Here is a 24,547-nt window from a genome sequence, read left to right as displayed (position 1 = left end):
TATTATTTGTATCACGTTAGGGATTCTATTGGTACAACTGGTCAGAACCTCTACAACTTAACTAGATAGCACTTTACTGCAGCTATAGTAAAAGTATGATAATAAAAATATAGTTCTTATATAGGTACTAGAACATAGATTTTTTAAAGTTAGTATATTCTGTACTGAAGCCTTGAACTAGAAATATATAAAATCAAACTGAAAGAGGGGGATTTATTGTTCGATACATTACCCAATGGAACATGGATATTAGTAACTTGAAAGTGATAATAAATTGACATGATTCATGCGAGTGTGGGGTAAATTAGTTACATAATAACAACTGCACTTATAGTATTTTTTATTTTTATTATAATGTAGTATCTTAGTTTTTAACTCAAAACCCACATGTTATGAATCAGTTCAAAAGATTTGTAGTATCCGTATCAAATTTAGGTAAGAAAAGTTAAATACTATGTACAATTATAAACAAAGAATATATAAAAGATTGCACCAATTTAATAATCAGTTAACAATGTGTGCTATATAAAAGATGGAAGTAATTTCACAGCTCTTGGGATCCATATATAAGTAATCACAAAAAGTTGAAAAACTTATAAAGAAATAACTTTATCACATTAATAGTTAATACTGACATAAAATGAAAAGAAGTCTTTAACTTCTGTACAATTAAATATTTTCACAATTAATCCAACATGGATTGAAAAACTTAATCTCGCAACTGTAAAAGTAATTTTTAACAAATTAAATTTAACAAGTTAAAAAATTAGGTTTATTATATTTTTTGTTAAAACAGATACTTGCAAATAATAAAATTGTTTTAGCTATGAACAGAAGGTGTACAAGTGTACATTCGGCTGGTATTGAACAAATACATGAAATGCCTCTTAATGAAATCATACGACCAATTCCACCACAAGTGGATGAAGGAAAAGTTAAAAGTTTAATGGATACTTTATCTGTAAGTGCATTACAATATTTAATGATGATAAAATACAAAATATTAAAAAAAAAAATTATACACCAAATAAATAGTAATAATCTAAACAATTAAAAGTTACAATATATACATTTTATTGAATAAAATATAAAGTTATTTATTTGCATAAATAAAATAAGCTTTTTCTTAAATTTAAATCTACTAATTTATTTTACAAATATAATAAAAAAATTTGAATTTAGGATCCAGATCAGACAGATTCAGTTCCACCAATAGACGTATTATGGATCGTAGGAAGAGAAGGTGGGAATTACTTTTATTCATTTGGTGGATGTCATAGGTATGCAGCTCACAAACGTTTAAAAAGGGATACAGTAAAAGTAAAATTGGTATCTTCAACTATTCAAGATTTACACAACTACTTAGGAGCATCTACACCAGATCTAAAATGAAATATTATTTCATTCATATTAATTAATTTGAAATGGATTTTATGGGTTTCGGGATTTCAAAAAACTTCAGCAAATGAATTGAAAGTTATTTTAATTATTGAAGATAAATAAATAAAATAACATTTCATGAATAATATTATTCTTGTTTTATTGGAAAAAACCATTTGTTTAGAGCTTACCATTGATTGATAACACTTTTTCATGGATTATACCAAAGTGGATCTTGCTGAAAATATATAAATATTTATGAAAAACCAATACAAAAGAAAATTAAAAACATTTAACTTACTTCTTGAGTTTTAGCTTTGACTTTTCTTTCGATGAGTTGTTGTAGTGCTTCTGATCGTACTGATAATGTATCTATTTTCTCTAAAAGCTGTTGGTAGGGCGACAAAGGTTGTGTTCCCATAACAACATGTCCAAGTTTTGAGTCAATCTTTGCATCTAACCTGGCATTCCTGATTAGGTTCACAATCCAGCATTCAGCCTCTTCTGGGTTCATATTAAGCTTTTCAGCTAACATACTAAACAATAAAGAAATTAATTAAATGTTATGAAATCAGAAATTATAATTATAGTATATACAATATACATACCCAATACTAATACACTGATGAATACGGCAAAAAGTTTCAAAAATCATCAAACGAGCATTTTCTACAAAATCATCAAGGCATGCAGTCAAGAAGAAGTCATTAAAAAGAACAATTTGACATTCGTGTAATTTGTCTCTAGCTCCTTCAAAATCAAAGTTAACATAGAGATTTTCTAGAAGTTCAGTTATAGGGTCACGGTAGGTATATGATTCCTGAACACAATATTAGTATTAATAAATATTTAAAGTTCATAATGATTAGCAATTAATTTAAATGTTATGAAATGCTTTTAAAACTCACTTGTTGAATAACCTTGACAAGATCCTTCATAGCTGCTCTTCTTGAACGATTAATGATCACTGCAGTAGCCAAGTAGCGAAGAATGTGTGGGCACATAGTTTGAATAGCGTTTAAATAGCTGATAACAAACTAATTTGTAAATATATAATATAATATAGTATTTTTACTAGTAATCACAATATATTACTTTGGTCTATACAGGAACATATCAATAATAAGGTCACGTCCCTTGACATGATTGAAAAACACAAATAAACTCCAGTGAATTAACCATGTCCGTTGTTGTAGCAAATGCAATGGAGAACTATTTGTATTGGAATCAATATATTCTCGTAGTTTGTTTAAATCTTCCAGAGCAGTTTCCCAGTTTTGAATAAGAATTTCAGATGCTAATTTTCCCCAAAGCACATTCAAATAGTTCTAAAGAGAAATTCAGATAAATTTTAATACTAGAAATTCAATAAAAATGTTACTTAACAATAAATTTACCTTATCAGAAGGCGACATAACTAATAAATAAAAGTACAAGTGACTTGTTGTACCAGCATAATTACCACAATCATAATGGTACTTGGCAAATTTGTACATACTTTCCATCATTTCTACTTTAAACTAAATAAACATAAAAAATTGATAGTTTAGTTATTGTTTATTACATACTAAGTGACATCTATATTTCTATAGACAAATTTATTTAATAAATTATGATAGTATTTAGTTCAATATCATGATTATCATAAAAAGGATTCCATAATGATAATGTTAATGCTTTAAAAAATCACTTAATATATTAGTAGCATATTATAATTTGTTGGTTTAATTGTTAATGAAAGATGTGTAGAAGATGCCCTTCATCTCCACTTTCTGACATAAAAAATTGTGTGCATTTGATACAAAGGTAAACACAATAACTCTTATCGACACATATAACATGAAATAAAAAGATCTTGTCTTGACACTAAAATTCCAATTTTGAAATAGCCATAATAACAAGTAAAAACAAAAACATTTTTCTTATATATATTAGTTCTTTAGAATCATATATTATCATAAATAGTATTATTTTTAGAAATACATTTACCTACTTATACCCCTGTTAGAAATAATTAGTACCTAACTCCTTAAAAAAAAATCAGTTTAAATAAAATCTAAAACCACAACCATTAAGTTTCCAAGAATTGGAATTGAAAAAAAAGATCAACAATAATCTATATGGATTAAGAATAACACTTACGTTGAATTCACTGGTCAAATAGGATGACAATGTTTTAGGATCTCTCATAGTTTCCATATTTTTCATTACTTTATCATCTTTAAGGAAATTCATTACAACATCAACTTCACTTTGAAATTGATTAAGCTGTGATACAATTTGATCTCTTCTTGTTTTCATTTCCTAAAATCATGTTTTAATAAAATAAAAAAAAAATCTTAGGTTGTAAGTTTTAGAATAATAAATATAAGTACATACCTCAGGTACTTCTTTTTCAGGATTTAACTGTTTGTAAATCTCAATAACATAATCCATCATATTAGTCTTATTAAGAATGTCTAATTTGGCTTGCAAAATTTCATTTTCATTGTAAATCTAAACAAATAGTTTGAGGTCGGTTAAAATTTGTATAGCAAATATTGTTAGCTATGTATCATACACACACTAAACGATTCGATTTAAATTCAAAAAAACAAGCCTACTGAGAACCATATTTGAACGAATTGCATTTCCACCTAGTCAATTCAAGAAAAACGCTTACCTTTTTTGCCCACAAGAATTCCAACAGTGGAGCAACCAAATGCCGGTCCAGGTATTTCGTCATTTTGCTCGTCAAATCGAACTTGGCCATGTTAGTGACAGTTATATGAATTTCCTACTGTAATGAACGCAAAAACTAACACAGTATTAGTACTTCAAAAACCAGCGTACGCTGCACAAAAGAAAGAAGTAGATAGTATATATTAAGCATTAAAGCTGAAACTCGAAAGCTCCAAATCGTCAGAGTGGCGTTACATTTGATTTTTTGAGGTTAGGTTACTCCGTTAGTGTAGGATCGCGCGTTTCCAAAGACACTGTACCCATGTGTCCCCGCATGTGGCAACTGATTTTCATAGTAACCACAGCTATGATAATACAAATTCGGTGTAGTTGGTCGTCGTAACTTTCAATGTTCGGGGTAAACGCTGCAATGTAGTAGTTCGTGGCTGCAACCCATTTTAATCCGTGGTTAATGGTGGCTTATCACTAGGACTATGATAATAATTCTATTTGTATACTATTGTATACTCTATGCTCTGTTGTAAACACAACAACGTACGACGCTGATAAGATGATTTGGGTAGGTAGTAGATACGACGACTACGTATGTGATTATTGTTTTTGTTGTGTAGTGTACACTATGTAGGCGTTTGCCCGTAGGCATAAGAATATTTATCATTATAAACTATTATAGCTATTGGAATTATTTAGTTTTCCTATAGTCGTCATTATATGTATTGTTTTTCGTCCCCGCTGTCCAGATGCCTTTGAAAAATTACCTTTGATCCAGCTACAAGATGCCCTTAGGACATGCCGTTGTCGTTTGGGAATGGGAAAACCGGAACGGCCGATGGAAACCTCACAGTCCCGAAGTGGCACAATTACTCGAAAGGGCTCATTTCAAGAAGTTGACCAGGGTGATACTGAGAGACGCCGACCCGAACATGGAGTCCTCGTTTGTCAATTTACGAACGATGTACCAGTGCTCTGAAGAAAACGAAGGTATGTTATTCTATTGTGTTATTGTAACATTCTTTTCATAATATCATACATCAAACATTAAAATAATAAATCTCAATTACATTGAATAATTAAATATCAACGTTTTAGGTGCACTTTTGGCTGTACGCAGATCTTACTATCCGGCCAATTCTTTGCCTGGTAAAGGAGCTAGATGGGAATGGGCTGGTGATGTACCTGGAGAATGGCATACATACGACATGGAATCCCAATGTTTCCTAGAAACGGCCTGGGCAATGGTGAGTTTCCTAAATTAATAATTATACTCGCGACATTTTAAGAGTATGATTGAATGGTGGCTGATTATGCATCTGTTATGCGTAGTCAGCTTCTGTTTAATTTTTCAAACACCAATCTATCACTTACTATAGGTGATAAGTGGTGCAGTGAAGGAAGTTGTTTTTAATGCGCTACTGGTCATGTTCTTAATGTGCGGCCAGTATATACTATTTATATTGTATACTATTATTTAGTTCATTGTTTATTTATTTTTTAACTCAAACTTTTTATTCTATAGGGTTGCCAAATTATAGATGTAAGCCGGACATATTTAGGTTTTCCGTACACAATTAATTTTTGTAATTTAACCCAAGTACGGAATGACAGTGGGTATAAACGTAATATTAGACGTGTGAACCAAGCACCATACCCACTAGTTAAAATACAATCAGATGAAGTTATTCAATTTAATGGTTAGTTGATTTAAACTTATATTATTTGATTAAATACATTTTTTGGTTTTAATTTTTAGATAGAGCAGTTGTAGACACCATTAGAAATTTATCATCGAAAAATGAAACTATTAGAAAATCCAGTTCAGAATACATAGATACAATAGCTAAAAAACAACTTCATTATAAAAAAAACAAACAAGTAGTTCATGATAGCCATCACAGTGGAACTAATATAGCTCGTACCTTATTAAGTATTTTTGGTAAGTTGCTTACTTTATATTTTCTGCGTTTTTGATAATTGTATAATAATAATAATAATAATAATAATAAAAAAACATTAAATATTTTCAGCTAATAAAAATCCTTCATCACTGTCTAAAGAAGCTCAATGGCCAATAGGAACCACAGCTACTAAAAGTTGTAGTGAATCAATTAAATCAGATTCATCTATAATTGATTTAGACTCTAGTAGCATACGCAGTGGTAGACGTCCTAGTGTAGATACTATTTCAACTTATCTAAGTCATGATAGTCATGAACTTCGCACATCACGAGTAATACAATTTAAAATGGATAAATTTATTATGTATAATTAAGTATGCCAATAATAAATTGTTTTAATTTGCAGTATGATCTCTTGGATTATTCTGGTGGCAGTATTGGTAGTGATGATGCTTTTGAATGTCAACAGAAATCAGATAATTGCAGAAATCAATCAGTTATTGGTATGTTATAGTACTAAAATATAAATCTAAAAAGTATCATCAATTTAGATTGAATTATTTAAATATATTTTACTTAAAATTTTCTAAAATTGACGTTTTTAGGTGTGAATTCAGTAAGCGAAAAATTATCTTGCTATGTTCAAATAGTTGATGATTTTTGGCCAGGACTTGACATGTTATGTCCATTTTGTCAAAATCCACTTATCTCATCAAATAAATCAAATAAAAGCCTAGTTATAGCTTTGAGCATATGTCAACATAGAATGCATCTCACTTGTCTAAATTCAATTTTAAACAATCAACCTTATTCTAATCAGGTACTTTAAATTTAAAAATAATATACTTTTCTGTAAATGGGAATGATTAATTTTTTATAAATTATATATTATTCAAATTTTTCTTAGTGGATGTATATTCAATGTCCAATCTGTATGAAAGTATATGGAGAAAAAAGAGGTAACCAACCACCAGGTGCTATGAAATGGACATATTTAAATCGGTCATTGCCTGGATATGGTAGTACAAGAACTATTCAGATCACATATGAGTTAGTATTTTACATAAAATCTATTCTATTGGTAATTTGTATAAAATAAATGTAAGTTCTTAACTCTAAAAAAAATCTGAAATGTCCAACACACCATAGTTTGAATAAATTAATAAAATTTAAAAATAAGGATATTAAGAATGCTAAAAAAATCATTATTTGTAATTAATTATATGAAATACAATCAATGTATTAAATATATTTAATTTAATTTCGACTACTTTTATACATTTTTAGAATATCATCTGGGATTCAAGGTGAAGAACATCCACATCCGGGCCGTCCATATTATGCTTTAGGTTTCCCAAGAATTTGTTATTTGCCAGATACTGAAAAAGGAAGGCGTGTATTATCATTGTTGAGTAAAGCTTTTGAAAGGCGACTGGTATTTACAGTTAGACTTTCAATTACAACTGGCAATGAAGATATTGTTGCATGGAATGGTATCATACACAAGACGGACTTCGACACCAGAATGCACCATGGTTTTTTAGATGAATGTATTGAACAATTATCAGCACATGGTGTTGTTTGATTTATTTTCTGGATATAAATTAAGTACTAATCTGGTTTTTATTTCCAATATCATTTTAATAACTTCTTTATTTGCTGAATTACAATAAAACTTTAAAATTGTTGGCTGTTATATAATAAATATAGAACATTTGTTCTTATCCTAAGTTATAGAATATCAGTATTAAATTTTAACTTTTATATTTAATTTAAATTTAATATAGGTATTATATTATATGAACTCTTACAAAACAAAATCTATCTATTAATATTTTTTTTTTAATAATATAATATAAACAATATGATTTATGCATTACTATTTTTGATATTTAAATGTTATCAAAAAAGATAAAATTAAATACTTAATTAAGCATCATTTCTTCTGTTCTCTAGATAACTTGATGAAAAATAAGATATATTGATGTTTCTAAACAAAATAATTTCGACTTTTTAAGTCATAATTATACTAATGTAAATATGTTATATGTGTTCAAAGAAAGAAATTTCTTATATTTTCCTACTTAAACTTAAATTATAGTTATATTACTAATAAATTGGTTGTTGATACTTGATAATTTAATACATATATATTACAATAGATAATTTTATTTTTATTAAGTTTTACTAAATAAAATTATAAAATTGTAAATACTAACCTATAAATTGGTTAAAAATGTACAATTAATTAAGTGCAATTTTTTTTTATAATTTATCCAAAATTATTAATTATTAACACATTTTCTGCAAAATTTGACTAGCTAACATTTTAAAGCATTGTTAATAAGTTTTATTTTGACAAAATAATTAAATTTTCTATGACGTTATTTATAATAAATTCATAATTTTATAATTCAGTAAATGTGTTAATAACCATGTTAATCATAAAATGTATTTGTTGTTAATATATAAGAAGTTTTAAATCAAATTATTTTTAATATTTATAAACATTAAGTATACATAGCCATATTATTTTATATTTATTTATTTTTAATATATATTTTTAATTTTTATATCCTTAAAAACGTTTTTATTTTTTTTAGTATAGATAAACCATTATTAGATAATGTTATAAATTCAAACAAAAGTGAAGAAAGATTTGGTATTAAAATAATTTCTGATTTTTTTTATCTGTTATCATGCTTTTTGCAAAAAAAATTGTTAAATCTTCAACTTTAAAGTTTAAAGATAGTTTCTGACAGTAACTTTAATATAGGAGTCAATTTAGGGATCATAAATAGTAAATACTATTAAAAGATTTAAGATAGAACTGATTATTTTAAAAATATTACAAAATTTATCTTTTATTTTGTTGTAAATCAAAAATAACTGAGGACTTATTTGTTTTTTAGACATGATATAATTTTCAAAATATTTAGGCTTTTTTCACAGTTTTTATAGACATCTGAATCTTTTTATTTTTCTATTTATGTTCTCAATGTTTTGTTTCTTGTTCAAATAGCTTGTAAATTTAATACAAAGTTCTAATACTAAGTTTAAAATGATTTAAAGTAATTTGAAGCACACTATTCTACAGCTTAAGGTACATATCTTAATAGATTAATAAGTTATAGGTACGATATTATCAGCTAAAATTAGTCCAATCTACCGAATTAATTCTTTTCAAAATATCGTATATTCACATATAATAACCTAACTGTGGAATTTAAAATAGATTCTGATCCATATTCACCCGTTTCTTTCAGTCAGAATCATGTACAATGATATATCAATGAATACAAAATTATTACAAATTTAATACATCTTAAAATTTACAATGACTAACTCAATCACGAAAAATTGACACGTGAGCCAGTGCATGAGGTTCACTCGAAATCTTTATGTAACAGTCAACGGACCAATTTCCCCAGTTATTTGTATTAGTGTACTGTATAATACTGTATGATTTTTATAACTAATAAAATAATAAATTGTTCACGCTCTTCTCGGTTTACCCAACGGAAAAAACGAACACAAGATGATTATTTCAAATGTTTTTCATAAGTCATAGTACATTTTTTTTAAGTTACAATATTAAAATTAGTTATTTACATTACACGTATTTAATTGTCTATAGATATTATTGATATTAATTATTATTGATCATTTAAAGATAATTAAATATTAATTTAACATTAACTGAAAATAATAATCATAGTCTCCATATATTATATTATACGTAAACACATTATAAATTATAATAAATGTATCATATTTAATAATAAAGTAAAAGTACTTACACTAATGAACTTATTGTACTTAGTCTAGTTAAATAATATATAAAAATACATCAAACAATTTTAATATAATCTGTGATTATATTTTATTTTTAGTGTCCCAAATATATCCTAAAACTATTAACATTATCTTAAAATGCACGTATGCCGTATGAGATACAGTGAAAACACTGACAACTCTTTATAACGAATCTGAAGGGACCAAGAGATTTCTTTCGTTGAAGAGAGTTTTCGTAATAGAGAGGGTTTAAAAAAAACAAAATTACGTCGATAATAAAACTAATATATTCGATATCGATAATAATGGTATTATTACGATATTATAAGTAGATAATGAAAGAATGTAATCGTTCTTGTAAATTTCGACATTTTTGTCGATTACTTTTATAATTTATAATACGATAACAGGTAAATCGTGTTATGAAACATAAAATATTGTTTCGTTATTGATAGTGACTATACATGCGTTATAGAGATTGAATCGGCTAATGGGTTATAAAGCAAACCAAATTATTGTGTAATGTTTACGTTATATAGAGTTTTTCGTTATAAAGAGTTATCACTGTATTTTGAGTTGAACAACCTCTGCCTATCTGGCTACCCATCACCTAGAAAATGTTTTCCGAGTACAGAGATTGCTTATAATATTACAAAAAGATTTATAACACAATAACAAAAAGTTTGAATGTATTACTATCTACATCAACGTTTTCAAAATAATTATTCATCAATAAACCTTTAGACTATAATAAAAAAGGTTTAAATGGCATAACAAATCAAGTATAAGTAAAATAATTATGGTCTTAACTTATTTAAATATAGATACATATAAACTTAAAAATATTGGTACCTAATCAGAATTTCTAAATTTGAATAAATGAGCATAATATCATAATTATTGATAGAACAAATATGAATAAGCAATGTGCATTCTTATAATGAATCATCTTGTATAGATTATGAATTACGACAACTTATTAAACCAAGAATAAAAAAAATAAAAAAGTTATCCCCCCCCCTCTTATCTTTTGCAGGTGACTTGATGACTAATTAAATACAATTATTAACACAAGTTAATTTTATTGCTACGAAAAAACGCAAGTCAGGTCACGCATATTTATAGACAATAGGCCATAATCCATATTCCATATTTTCATAATTATACTCGCCCAAGGTTAATTTAAAATGTTTGAATCCATATCTAATCTTTCTAAAAAAATATATAAATTTAACATATACAGACAACAGACTACAAAGTACAATAAATGTAAATATAATAATGTAAATGTGTACCTACCTATTCACTTTTCACGTGTATTAGATAGATGTGTACACACCGTACTGTTAAGTAATAACTGTTAATGCAATTAGATATAAATATATAATTATTATATTATATTATTATTATATATGTATTAGGTAAAGAGCCGACAGGTTTATTCGGTTTCGAACCTTTCAGAGATTTTTGTGATTTGTTAACGTATTTTGACCAGACGCAAATTAATTATTGTCACCTCTGTCCTTCATGATGGCAGTGTGGTGCAGCAGAATACAGGGTGATAAACTGAAACAGCAATACTGAATACGATAATCATGGGCCAACTGGGCCCAGGCTAACTGGCTCCCTATTAATGTATACAATATACATTTGCTACCTAAGAACATATTATTTTAAATGTAATAAAATAAATTACTTATGTTATACATTTGTACTGTAATAAAAAAGATTGGTGTTCCCTATCGCCCTCTATCCTTTCCTTTGGATATGATAGGTGCAAAATGACTCTCATATAGTCTAATGACTAATGATAATATTATGTATTTATAAGTTTTGACTCTTGATTTTCCACCGTTATAAATTTGTTGATATATTTTTCGCAATTTTAGTGTCTAAATATCTATTGACATTTAGAAAAAGTAATGTGATACATGATATATGACATATGATTATATATTGTATTAAAATACAGTAGACATATAGGTAGTAATTAAGATTAGAACTTATTTTAACGATATTTTTAGAATTGTGCACGTCTTATTTGACACTCGCATATTTCACTTAAATGTGTCTATAATCGCACCTTGCAATAATTATAGGTAAAAATTAACTATACATTTCAACAGTTGGCCAGTGAGCAACACATGGATGTGTTTGGCGTGAAACTTTTTGTTTTTGTTGCGTCAGCTATAATAATAATAATAATAATATAGGTACCTAGTTGTACGACAATATTGTGAACTAAACAAAAACAACATCCGTTATCCTTATTTTGTACTCCGTAGATTTAAAGTGTTAGTCACTGCTGTAGAATTCATTTTCGTCACTCCCACGTGAATGTATGCTCACTATCTGTTTTACCTAATCATATAATAATGTATTCATAGGTGGGGTCATAAACTCATAAGTCATAGAACGCTTTTCCCCCGCGCAACTTTATCGTATTGGTTACGGGTGGGCGATTCCAGGTAGTAGATATAGGTATACTCGACAGTTAAAATAGTAGTCATGTATATTTTTTATCGAACAATCGTGCGACAATCGACAATTGCGATTTCTCATCTGACCTTATTCCTATGTTTAAATATTTAATGCATAATATTGTAATACTAAGCCGCGCGTACAAACCAAGTTTTACGCGTATTATTATTATTGTCAAGTGACATATTATCACATATTAATGTGTTTTTTATTAATGAATTATTTCTCAAATTGATTTTTCATTATTTAATGTATGCTTGTTGTACGTGTTGACACAAATCATATTAATATTTGTGTATATAGATACATAAATAGTTATACCTCTATATTCAAAAAAGTGTTTTTATTGATTTGACTACCTACGTTTCAGAATTATAGATTATTATTACCTATAATATATTTAACTACAAGACTTATAACGTATTATGGTGTACAGTTCTAGTGCTATAATTATAATTTTCATATCCCTATACCGACTATACCACTACTATTACTGACTAACTGACTACTGTGTTACTGTCAGAAACTCAGAAGCTTATAGAAGTTGGAACACTCAATACATACATAATAATATATAAACAAAAACATATTACCTTTCAAGTATCATAATCAGCATAAATAAGTATGATACATGCAATGTAAGACATTACGTAGCTAATTAGTAATTAGTAATTACTAATTACTAATGATACGTACACGATTTTTTAATCTCTAACAGTTATTTTTTTGTTTTTTAAAGGACCTACATAATGAAGGTAATAATGATTTAATTATTACAAATAATCTATATATTATAATCATTTATTATCGTGTATACAGTATACTGTGTACTGTTTAGCATAAAATGATAAATTTATAACTAATAGGTATTAATATTTATAAATAATAGTTGTACGCTACACTGGTTGATCTTACGCGGCGTTGCTCATGACAAATGATTTCACCGTAGATTTAACCCTTTTTAAACTCCGTTAAATGTAAACTGCACATATTTTTAGGTAAATGATATTGTATTATTTGTATTAAAGAGTATGTATGCTAAGTTTGAAAAAAAATTCGACCAAAAAAACAACTTTCCCATGTTTAGCACTTTTTACATACCTATTAATACTCATAGAAGATGAATTTTAGAAAATCCTTTTTTAGTGGACATCATAAAACGAAACTAATGACTAAATTTCATACTCATATAACTTCAACGGTTCCGGCTAGGTGATGAATCAATGAGTCAGTACATTTTATTTTATACACAATATAAATTTTAATGGAAGCTACTTTCAAAACTGTGTAGATAAGTAGATACACGTACAAATCATACAATGTACCCGCAGGTGGCTGTAACCTAAATAATATCATAGTTAAATAGTTATACTGTTATAGATACATACCTATTGTTTTAAATTCTAAGGGGAACGATCATCTAAATAATATAAAAAAATAGATAATACGAGTATATTTATATATGGTTATTTTCGTGTCTGAGACACATTTTGTATAGTAGAAAAATATTTCAATTTTCAACTTCTTTATCTTTTCTAATAGGAAAGGGAACCTAGTTGATACTTTTTTGGGGAGGTGGGAGGGGGGCTCAAAAATACAAAATTCCCATTATTTATCTAATAATTGGAAAAAAGAAAAACTAGAATACGTAAAACCAGTTTTAGATAAAATCGATTTTCTTATTTTATTATACAGGCTTAAGACGAATAACCGTAGATACTTAAATTTGTCGGGCGCATAATATAAACTCCGCCAGAAGAGAAAATAAGGTAACAGTATAAAATACTACCAACTAACGATATCATTATGGGAATACTGTTTTCAGGTATTACGAAGATACAATTATTTTTAAATTAAACGACTAATATCTACTTAAGCAATTTGTAAATATGTAAGTCACAACGCATGTCAACGTATTTAATGTGGGAAGGCCTTAACACTAGCGGAGTTTCATTTATATTACCACTACAGCCTACAAATTAGAAAATAAAACTGACAAAGCATACATTAGACATTTTCATCGCCTTTATATCTAACCGGTATTCTAGCGGAATTTACAACCGCCCGAATTTTTCGCCAAATAATTATATAAACTTGGTGCAGTACACAAGGTATAATTTTCAAAATATTTTAATTGAGTTATTTAATTATTTCTGTAAATTTCAATACTGCTAATAAACCAAAAATTTACTATGGATAAAATGTTTCCTTTTTTGATAGATCATTGAATTCAAATTTAAAACATCCATTACAGTGATCCACTCGACACTACTGAACAGCGGTACGATACTCACTATGCTGCAGACCCACAAATAAATACCTAATTTAATTTACTTACTTTGATCTTTCCAAAAAAATAGGAAGATCTTCTGGATTATTTTCATAATTATTGACAATAATAACAACTGACAACTGTACAAATACGGATAATTTTTTTGGTATTTTAAAAATACTAAATAAGTTTTTTGTCCGTTTTTAATCACCAAAATAAAACTAAAATATTGGACGGTGATCGCCGCAATGCCGCTGGTTGATGTCGCATGTCCGCATAATATTTATTCATTAAAAATATTTTTATTCAATTATATATATATATATATATATTGCAAAATAAACTTTAATATTTTATATTTATATACAATATCCTTTTGAATAATTCTACTAAATTTTCTACGTCATATTGCATATGAAGTATCTCACATATTCACTATTTTATGCTTAAATTATTATTTAATATTAAATAGTAAAAAAAATGGAGGGGGGACTAAAATATATTTTGGGGGGCTAAGCCTCCCTAAGTCCCTTCCCTTAGTTGCGCCAATGACAAAATAACAGCGAATGGAATTAGGATTTAGGAAGTAATATATATCCCTGTGGCCTGTATAGGTTCTAAATGTTTTGATCTTTGCAAAGATATAACATGTTATACTTTAAACACATTAACTTAAATAATATTAATTTAACTTAAAATTTTGTCTTGTGAAGAATTATAGATTAGTAGACAATTTAAAAAAATAAGTAAAAACAGATGAAAAAACATTTTTTCAAAAACCCGTTCTATAATATAATATATAGTAGTGTTCTAATATTATATTATATTATATTTTTAATGAATAAAAATTATGTCTATTATTCTATTTTCTGAAATCCAGGCCCCGGGGTCAATATTAAAGTAGATATTGATACTTAATTCATGTTTCGTGTTTAAATAACGACCTTGTGTACAATTTTAAATATATGTTGGTGGAACAAAAGTAAGTATAATTAGGAATATAAATAATAAATAAGTATAGTAGGTACCTGTAATTCATGTAACATCATGTTTATTATTGGCCAGTGGACCGCAACACCATGGATTACAATGTTCACCAATAGATTCATTTTTTAATCCAATTTTTCAATTTTAAATAATAAGTAAACAGTTTTTAATACAAAACAAATCTGTATGAACAAATGTAATGTTTAATATACAATCAAATATCAATAATAATAATGTATAAACTATAAATAATATTAGTATTATATAAATTATGGTATCTGTTATAAATTATATTTTAACACGTATAACCAATAACAATAATAATCAATAAGTAATAATAAAAGCAAGGGACGAAAATTCGGAGGAACATTCAGAATTAGTTATTTTTTGTTGGATATTAATATATTATTGAGTATTATCGTTTTTTATAATTCCTATACTATATATTACTATAATATATAATTCATAATAATATTTTTATAAGCTTAGGCTCTTATAGTTTTACAATTAACTTAAAATACACATTGATATTTGGTTTTTTATTGAGAAAGAACGATAATCTTGTTGTTTTTGTTTTTTTACTCGATCATCATGTAATGAGTTAATTTAGTTTTCGGTACCTATTGTAAATATTAGAATCGACAGGTGGTAGTCAACCAGATAATCACAACATTCTATAAATAGATAAAAAAAAGATGTATTCATTGCAGTTATTTAGTTATATATTTATTAACATTGAATTATGGAACGCCATAATCTTCCATGAGTTCCATCGTTCCATGTGTAAGGATTAAGGGATAAATCGACGATACTACCCCAGAATAACAATTTTTCCAGTACAACTTGGAAGTCGGAGGGAATATAAGAGTTATTAGCAGGACTTAGGACTTAAAGCATTTGCTTATTTTTATGAATTGACTTAAAATGTAGCAGAGTGCTATGGGAGTGTATGTCATGTTACAACATGTTCAATTATGAAATTTGAAAGTGCTATTTTTTTTGTTTTTTTCAGCAATTTTTCAAAAAAATGCTTATTTCCAGTTTTTCTGATTATTTTTGATACAATTAAAATTAAAAATAACTTTCATCGTATCTACGTTGTCGCGTAGTTGTGGGATGTCTTGAAAGTAAAGATTGATTTTTATAAAGACTTTTTTTATTTTTAGTTAGAAACTTTTCCTAATAATTTAATTTTTAATTTTTTTTGTAATCTTTAATTATATTATTTTTATCACAGTTACAAATCATGTCTAATACCTACTATATCATATTAACATGTAAAAAAAAGTTTTTTTTTTTATTAAATATTTTTAAATGATTATTTGAGTTCTTTTAATGATGTTTTTAAGCGCTTAATTTAACGATTTAAAGTACTGCAAGTCCCAAGCTCTGGTTATTAGTATACTTTTAACATAATTTTGTTTTTCAGCTGGATATAACTTGTTTCTCTGAGTCCCTGACCAATTTTCGTAACGCTCTATAAAGTCTATGTATGTTTTCGCTACCACGGTTACACGATATTAATGATCTTAACGATCTCCACTTCTGCGAGGAAAATATAAATAGTATATTATTATATACATTTATAAATACATAATACTATAATAATAATTATGAATACTTTTTAAAAAATAAATCTGTCAATTTTTTATAGATAAATGAAGCAAAATGTAAAAAGCAAAATGTCCATCCTCTAATTTAAAAATTTAAATCTATTAAATCTCCAAATAAAAAGACTCATGAAACTCTAATATGTTTTACTTTTTATTTATAAGACAGTAAATTGAAAAACTAAAAGAATATGAAGAAAATAGTTCTTCTGACTAAGCCCAATATTTTTACAGAATAGATATTGCCACATAGGTCTGATATAAGTAGTAGACTGTACAGACTGTACAGTTATCTATAGCCTATATGTCAAATTAAACTGTTGTTATTATTGTAAAATAATAATTTTAACCTTTTCTCCAAGTGTTTATAATTCCACAGTGTTTAATGTTGAATACAATTTTATTCTGTTTAGGGTATAGTCGGTACAAAATGTCAATGCCAATAATGGTTCTTGGTTATTGAATTTTGGTTAAAAAGTTATCGAGAATCGATACGATTGAAAACATTAAATATGTATTAGCTTGCATAATATTGGCAATTGGCATTTAAAATTTGTATTTTTCAATTTCACGTCAATACATTATCTATAATTTTTACTTATGAGTTAACTAACAGCTTTTTAATTTCTTTTAGTAGATGAGTATAAGTAGTAAGTAATTACACTAATAACAGTAACTAGAAGTACCATCTCCAGTTGTACATACATGCGAAATAATTCGATGTTGTTGCATCATGCTTGGTGACTATCGATGTCGGATAAACATCGATATCAGGAATTTGATGTTTGCCACATTGCCGTGCCATGTCGACAAAAACTACCGCCGCCTCCTCCGGTCACCACCTCTCGCTAGTCGCTACGCTGGTTCAGTAATAATTCGGCATCAGAAGCAGCACGTACTACCACCAAACGCAAAAACTTAAACTTAACTTTATTCGTAACAATTTGTGTATATATGTACTTATTTTATTTGGCGATCTATTAACAACAAACTAATAATCAAATCATAATCGTAACACAAGAAGAGTGTTATTTAAATTGTTTTTCACCAATCATCGCTGTACAATATATCATCGACCGCGGTTCGGGCGGCTGGCCGTCGTAAGATCGTTTTTTACTGCTGACAACTACAATAGTTTTCATGGCGCCCAACATTATTCGGCCTAGTCAAATGCTGATATTCAACTCAGCCATGTGCTATGTCAAACAGCGACAGCACCCGGCCGCTGGGGACATCGACGACGGATCGTCGATATCATCGAAATCGCCGCCGGCCAAGAGGACGTACGTAAAAAACATCTCACCCGAGGAGAAAATATTGCGCAAGTGAGTAAAAAATAATATATAGTAATAAAATAATCACGGTTGAAATATACAATGATAATAAATAATGTAATGTCAAAATAATCATTAAAATTTTATCCCTCCCCCACACACCGCAAGCGTTACTCCGTTGGCCCGTGCTATCTATGCATGCTTCCTTCTTCACCAACCCCACCACTTCAACACCGCTGCAGCTGCTGTAATCGCGTTTTCCGCAAACGCCAACGCGTCGGCTATAATACGACCATGTTGATATTATTATTATTTATTATAATATAATGCCTATGCTTCGTGTCCCGCCAAAGCATGGGTTGATGGTCGGCGGGTGAATAAACCATATTATATCTGCACATTGCGCATAAACAATATTAAACAAACAAATAGGTATACGAGCGAACCATATTGCTCGCAGCCCGCAATATTTATATTCATATTATATTTTGTCTCTTGTCGTCGTTTTTTTTTTTATATAATTTAGTTCTTGCATTGTTAACTTGGCCGTCGCAGCACTTATTATAGTTAAAATATTTTGCGCGGTTACCTGCACTTACCTGTTGAGTGCGTATAGCTGCCATGGATGCATACGATTAAAAATATGATTATTAAAGATAGCTGTAGATATAGCAGGCAATCAAAGTAATATGCTTTCCTTTTATGTATCAAATCAATGAATAAAAATATAATTATGATTTTTCCATCCCTCTTATCCACCATATAGTTGAAAACACTTCTTATTACATCTCTGAAAATACAAAAATCCTCCAGGATTTGCACTAATCGCGTATGAATACCCCATAATCCAATCTAATCCCTAAAAAGGTTGAATAGACAGTGGGGTCGTGACTTATTAACTTTATAATACCCAATACCTACTCAATACTCAGTTATATAATATATATATATTTATTTAGTAGTTGTATAAATAGCTATTATTTGTGATAATAAGGCTGCAACACAATTCCACAATATACTTACCTAATTCCGCAATACTCAAATGCACCATCTCCTAATATTTTTATGCAAATTTTTATTATAAATTAAATATTATCAGCAATTATAATACAAACAAAATATTAATTTGCTGAACTATGAATACATTGCTGGTTTTTTTTTTTACATAAAGCTATCGTCTAATTGCAAATTTTTTAATTGTTCCAAAGCTTTATTTTATTATTTGGGTAGTATGGATATTTTTTTTCGACGTTTATTATATATTACCTTTCTTATTGATGTAATATCTGAAAATCTAATTGCTGTAGAGACTTATGACTTCAGGAATTCAGATCTAATTATGTTTACTGGTTTGTACGAAATGAATTCTTCTGCCTTTCGTTTGCAGTTTTCTCTTAAAACTTGCCTATTTATTTTTGTTTGAGGATCTGCAATATAATTATATGGTTGCCAGAAAAGTCGAAATCTAGAATTTTTTTAGGTCTAAAAAAATGAGTGCCGTACTATTTTTGTTACTTGGACAGCGTCTTTTTTACGATACCCAACAAACCTATACTTATACAAATTGACTAATGTTAAATCTTTTCCTCGTTCTGAACTAGTTAACTGGTAAATGTGAACCGATAATTTTTAAAAAAGAATTCAATAGTGTCATTATGAAGGTATGCCACTGACTAAATTCGTTTCATCTGTAAATGTTAGGATCTGGGAAAATATTGGAACTAAAATAATTTTATCTCAGTGCAGTAAAATATTATATTATATATATGTAATATTTGTATATTGACCTGCAATCACTTCCTATGCAACGACGCCTTATATATTTATAATAATAAAAAAATATTGGTAGCTATATATGTTAGTAATGATAGTATATTTGTATCTTATAAAATAATTTACATTTATTTTATATTTTATCTGCAAAATTAAATTGATGGACTTTGAAAACAATTAATGTTTGATAATGTTGATGTTATATGAAAAAAAAAGTTCTTAAAACTTCAAAATAAATCTCATTATAAAGAAATCTGAAATAAATAATAATTAACCATATTATGCCTAAGTTACAATATAATTAAAATACGACAATTTAACGAATTTTACAATGTGTAAAATGTAAACTAAAATTTTGTTTTCCGAAAGTTTTCAGGGTTAGGTTAAGCGCAAAATCGCGTTTAAAGTACACAACGATTTGTAATATATTATTATGTTACAATAATATATTTTATTTATACACGTTTTCGGAATGACAATGTTACATTTAAAATTATGCAAGATTGTGAATTGTGATGTATATATATTTATATATGTATTAAATTTGCGAAATCGTATATATATGCATATATATCAATGGCTATTAAAATTTACATGATTCTGCAAATTTGCGGAGTCATACTCCACCAGATAATATTTATATTATTACTAATTATTTCTAAAATTAATAAAATGTTAAGCTCATGTCCAAATTCCCTTAATGGTAGGATTCTTCATTTCATAAATTTTGTTTATAGGTATCATATCTGTTATATATTAAATTTATAACAAATTACCAATTAATTATTAATAGATTATAAAAAAAAAAGTTTAATAGAAAAAAAAAATTGCAGGCACCCTGAAAATTGATTTCTCGATATTATTGCGTAATATATGTTAATTGAATTTGCTGCATTACTTACATTTTTTATAGTTATGATTTATTTATCATTTGTCCTTATTGATTTTACCATACTCGACTGGAGTTGATCATTATATATAATTATACATTTTAAGACATGACGTTCTTCAAACATATTTCAATTAGGTAACCATCATCTAATTGCATAACAGTGCAACACTCATCTTTAATTATTGGGTCTTCAATCAAAACTTTAAGGACATTTTTGACACTTATTATTGTAATAATCATCATAAAGGTTTTAAAATTTTTAAATATTAGGTATAATATAGTGTTATTACGAGTAGTATAACTATACAGTGGCCTAATTAGAAATGAGGGGATTACTTTTTTTTTTAGTAGAAAACTGTAAACTTTATATCACTTCTTAAAATAAAAAAAATCTTTAACTTCTATTAAGAACACAATATTATTTATGATATAGTTAGATTATATTTAATTTATAAATATCGCAAAATATTAGAAAAATAAGAGGACTCCCCTTATTCCCCCTTAATTACGCCTTTGCACTATATATCTATATCAGGCTCGTATACAAAAAAAATTGTCGGGGGGGGAGTCAACCCGTAAACGTGTTTGATCTATATAGATATTAATAGCATTAATTAAATATATTAAGTTTATAGTATAATATTATTTAATCAATGTTAATAGTATATAATTTAGTAGGACGTTGAAATATTATATTTAAATACAAATAATACAGAACAACAATCTTACAAATAATAATCATTCTGTTGATTAAAAAACTATTTTAACTTTTAAGTAATTTTGTATATTAATATATAAATGTGTGATAATTATAGCTGATTAACATTAAGTATCAATGGTAATTATCATCTTAAATTAATACACTGCTATACTCGAAATTGAAATATTTGTCGAATTATCGATAGGTACCTTAAAGAATGTTTCAATCTAATATTGTCTTATATGTGCTAATATCGTATTTTCTTAATAATAAATACATTGATAAAAATTGAATATTTTTAAATCTATCTACTTTAGACTTATAGTTGAATGATAGATAATAACAATTAATACTAATTAGTGATTACTAATTATTTATTAATTAATATTCTTACGCATATCAACATTTCAAAATTAATTAAAGCTTTTTAAAATTAAGGAAAATCGTTATAATATTATTTTACATTCCTTCATTTTAAATTTATTATTTACTAATTACTTTAGACAAATCCATGTATTAAATTGTTAATTTACTTACTTATTTATTAATAATATACATATACATTTTTTTTCAGGAAATTACGAAACAGAGAAGCAGCACAATTATCTAGAGATAAAAAGAAAGCACAATTCAATATTTTATCAGGAATGGTTCATGGGCTAAGAAAAGAGGTGTGTACATTATTTTTTACATAAACATCGTATGCATTTTGGTTCATAAATATTAATTTTTTAATTTATGGAATATTTTTTATGTACTTATTATGTTTATGTGGATTGAAATTCAAAATATTTATTTTCTCTAAAATATAACATATATCTAATATATTTTTTATATTTTTTACACTTAATATAATAATATGTAAGTTGTTAATTATTTGATTTGAAAATAAAGACTGGTAGATATACCATATACATATATCATATATGTGTATATATTTCTATATAAATAATATGTATATTTATATACCTTATTCTATTATGTTTTCATTATTATATATTTTACAAATAATAAAATATTGTATTTTAGAATGTACATTTAAGAGAAGAAATAGAAACTTTACGAGCCAACCAAGAGCAATTGATCGCTGAAAATGAAAGATTACGAGAACAACTTTCGACTGAGTCATCCATACCAAAATCAGTAGTTACAGAATTCTGTACAACAGCAGTTAATAACAAGATTTCGATTAACGGACCTGCCGTGTCCAATAGACACCCTCTGCAGAAGGGCAAACGGAATCGAACATCTTGTTTGATGCTCTGTTGTCAGATTCTGTTCCTATTACTGACCATTCCATCCTACATGATCTCAAGCTTCCAGACGACGATGATGATATGGACTGGCTTGACAACAATGTTTCAAAACGTTTGGAGAAAATTGCTGATGAACTACTCGGCGAAGTAAGTATTATTTAGTTTAAATTATTATTGCAAGTGCAATGTACATTAGTTTTATTTAAAAATTAATTATTTTACAGAGTTTCCTTAATGAATGTTCTCTTGATGAAATGGTGGGGGGCACATCAGAAGTCATGGAACCCGGCCAAAATATTAATTTACCCAATGCAAACATAAATGATGATGATCCAATATTCATGCTAAACACAGACACAGAAAGAATTATAGATACAGTTAAGATTCCAACAGAAGAAATGCAAATTTCAGCACCAAACATAGATGAATCTGAAATCGAAGAACATTCCGAAGACAAAAGTAACTCTTTGGAACGTTTTATTATCGTAGAAGAAGCTGTTGAAGAAGTAACAACAACCTATGATGAACACATTCTTGAAATATGCCAGGAAGATGATATTGACACAGAACAGTATGAAGACATTGGTTATGAATCGCTTAGCTCTCCCGAATATGATTACAGAACACATTTTAATACACCACTAATATTAACAAATTTACTTTCATAAAAATAGTACCTATAATTAAAATAAGATACATAATATTAAATTTAAATTTTAACTTAAATTTATGTTATTATTGATACACTTTTATTACTTTATGTTAGTATAAGCACACTGTATTACTCTAGTATACTTTCATACAACAATTGATATGTGTCCTATTTATTATATAATGTTGAATAGCATTAAGTGTTGTATTTAATTTTATGATATAAATTCTGTGTTTGTGTCCCATATAAATATATATATCTTAAATGGTCTGTGTCTGTGTTTAACACTGATCACTAAAATATTTTTTTGAGTTTTTTTTTCATTAAACTCATTTTGGTTTGCACTATTCATTTTTCATTGTTGGTATGATTAAATTAATTTTTCCAATAATAAAAGTTTAATCTAGCAATGGATATCTATTGGTAATTTAATTTTGGGAAAATTCAGGTTAGGTTATTTTAAAGGAGAATTTCTAAGTTAAAAGGAATATTTCCTACATCTGGAATTATAACTGTAAAATATTTCAATTTATAACAAATATTAATAAAACCTCATGGGTTGGCAATGGGAAATCACCAAATATAGTTTTCTTAATAGTAATAACTTCAAGATAATAGTAAAAGCTATAAGCTACAATCATATAGCAAAACAAGCAACTAATAGCAAGATTGTAAAATTTAAAAATATTGTTCAAAAACATCAGCTTAGCTTTAATATCTATAATAATATGTAACAAGGTAGTATTAAACTTTTACATCCTGAATGTACTAAAGTATTTTATATCAGTATATACTGTATTAGATAGAAACTATGAATGAGAAGAATGCTCATTTCTAAAAAAATGCCGTTAGTTTATTAATATAAATTTGTATAATAACTTTTTTTTAGCCCAAAATC

The 24,547-nt window shown here is 27.3% G+C and overlaps 4 protein-coding genes across 6 annotated transcripts; 3 read left to right on the top strand and 1 right to left on the bottom strand.

Annotated features, from left to right (window-relative positions):
* Positions 1 to 185: 185 nt before the first annotated feature.
* LOC113551530 (sulfiredoxin-1) lies at positions 186 to 1,459 on the top strand. Its single transcript, XM_026953818.1, has 3 exons — positions 186 to 435; positions 825 to 961; positions 1,183 to 1,459. Exons 1-3 carry the CDS (start codon positions 393 to 395, stop codon positions 1,390 to 1,392), a joined length of 390 nt encoding a protein of 129 aa, XP_026809619.1. The 5' UTR covers positions 186 to 392; the 3' UTR covers positions 1,393 to 1,459.
* LOC113551514 (eukaryotic translation initiation factor 3 subunit E-like) lies at positions 759 to 4,281 on the bottom strand. 3 transcript variants are annotated; one of them, XM_026953806.1, is made up of 10 exons: positions 4,043 to 4,281; positions 3,760 to 3,876; positions 3,523 to 3,684; positions 2,778 to 2,900; positions 2,476 to 2,708; positions 2,289 to 2,406; positions 1,989 to 2,200; positions 1,682 to 1,916; positions 1,572 to 1,618; positions 759 to 959 (listed from the first exon to the last, which is right to left on the bottom strand). In XM_026953806.1, exons 1-9 carry the CDS (start codon positions 4,130 to 4,132, stop codon positions 1,592 to 1,594), a joined length of 1,317 nt encoding a protein of 438 aa, XP_026809607.1. In that variant the 5' UTR covers positions 4,133 to 4,281; the 3' UTR covers positions 759 to 959; positions 1,572 to 1,591. The 3 variants fall into 3 exon arrangements, with proteins under 3 accessions (XP_026809607.1, XP_026809599.1, XP_026809589.1); XM_026953798.1 differs by lacking the exon at positions 759 to 959 and adding an exon at positions 1,239 to 1,383; XM_026953788.1 differs by lacking the exon at positions 759 to 959 and having other exon boundaries at positions 1,467 to 1,618.
* A 150-nt stretch (positions 4,282 to 4,431) lies between these two features.
* On the top strand, positions 4,432 to 7,745 carry LOC113551504 (protein deltex). Its single transcript, XM_026953776.1, has 9 exons — positions 4,432 to 5,043; positions 5,152 to 5,300; positions 5,579 to 5,753; positions 5,813 to 5,995; positions 6,087 to 6,289; positions 6,364 to 6,460; positions 6,563 to 6,777; positions 6,865 to 7,007; positions 7,245 to 7,745. The coding sequence occupies exons 1-9, from the start codon at positions 4,839 to 4,841 to the stop codon at positions 7,540 to 7,542; spliced, it is 1,668 nt and encodes a 555-aa protein (XP_026809577.1). The 5' UTR covers positions 4,432 to 4,838; the 3' UTR covers positions 7,543 to 7,745.
* Positions 7,746 to 17,939: 10,194 nt separating this feature from the next.
* LOC113560315 (X-box-binding protein 1) lies at positions 17,940 to 23,951 on the top strand. The gene is made up of 4 exons (XM_026966099.1): positions 17,940 to 18,427; positions 22,316 to 22,412; positions 22,771 to 23,144; positions 23,222 to 23,951. The coding sequence occupies exons 1-4, from the start codon at positions 18,243 to 18,245 to the stop codon at positions 23,316 to 23,318; spliced, it is 753 nt and encodes a 250-aa protein (XP_026821900.1). The 5' UTR covers positions 17,940 to 18,242; the 3' UTR covers positions 23,319 to 23,951.
* Positions 23,952 to 24,547: the final 596 nt, after the last annotated feature.

Source organism: Rhopalosiphum maidis, chromosome 1, assembly GCF_003676215.2.
Source record: "Rhopalosiphum maidis isolate BTI-1 chromosome 1, ASM367621v3, whole genome shotgun sequence".
Lineage (NCBI taxonomy): Eukaryota > Metazoa > Arthropoda > Insecta > Hemiptera > Aphididae > Rhopalosiphum > Rhopalosiphum maidis.
The sequence above is the reverse complement of the archived record's forward strand: the minus strand, read 5'-3'. Positions and strand labels throughout refer to the sequence as shown.

Excerpts from the sequence above, each read along its gene's own strand:
- LOC113551504 (XM_026953776.1), top strand. The coding sequence starts at position 4,839 with ATGCCCTTAGGACATGCCGTTGTCGTTTGGGAATGGGAAAACCGGAAC. Across the intron at positions 5,754-5,812 it reads TGAAGTTATTCAATTTAATG|ATAGAGCAGTTGTAGACACC; the intron begins GTTAGTTGATTT and ends TTTAATTTTTAG. Across the intron at positions 6,778-6,864 it reads ATCAACCTTATTCTAATCAG|TGGATGTATATTCAATGTCC; the intron begins GTACTTTAAATT and ends AATTTTTCTTAG.
- LOC113551530 (XM_026953818.1), top strand. The coding sequence starts at position 393 with ATGAATCAGTTCAAAAGATTTGTAGTATCCGTATCAAATTTAG. Across the intron at positions 436-824 it reads AGTATCCGTATCAAATTTAG|CTATGAACAGAAGGTGTACA; the intron begins GTAAGAAAAGTT and ends AAATTGTTTTAG. Across the intron at positions 962-1,182 it reads GTTTAATGGATACTTTATCT|GATCCAGATCAGACAGATTC; the intron begins GTAAGTGCATTA and ends ATTTGAATTTAG.
- LOC113560315 (XM_026966099.1), top strand. The coding sequence starts at position 18,243 with ATGGCGCCCAACATTATTCGGCCTAGTCAAATGCTGATATTCAACTCA. Across the intron at positions 18,428-22,315 it reads GAGGAGAAAATATTGCGCAA|GAAATTACGAAACAGAGAAG; the intron begins GTGAGTAAAAAA and ends ATTTTTTTTCAG. Across the intron at positions 23,145-23,221 it reads CTGATGAACTACTCGGCGAA|AGTTTCCTTAATGAATGTTC; the intron begins GTAAGTATTATT and ends ATTATTTTACAG.
- LOC113551514 (XM_026953806.1), bottom strand. The coding sequence starts at position 4,132 with ATGGCCAAGTTCGATTTGACGAGCAAAATGACGAAATACCTGGACCGG. Across the intron at positions 3,877-4,042 it reads AATTCTTGTGGGCAAAAAAG|ATTTACAATGAAAATGAAAT; the intron begins GTAAGCGTTTTT and ends CTATTTGTTTAG. Across the intron at positions 2,201-2,288 it reads TTGTCAAGGTTATTCAACAA|GAATCATATACCTACCGTGA; the intron begins GTGAGTTTTAAA and ends TATTGTGTTCAG.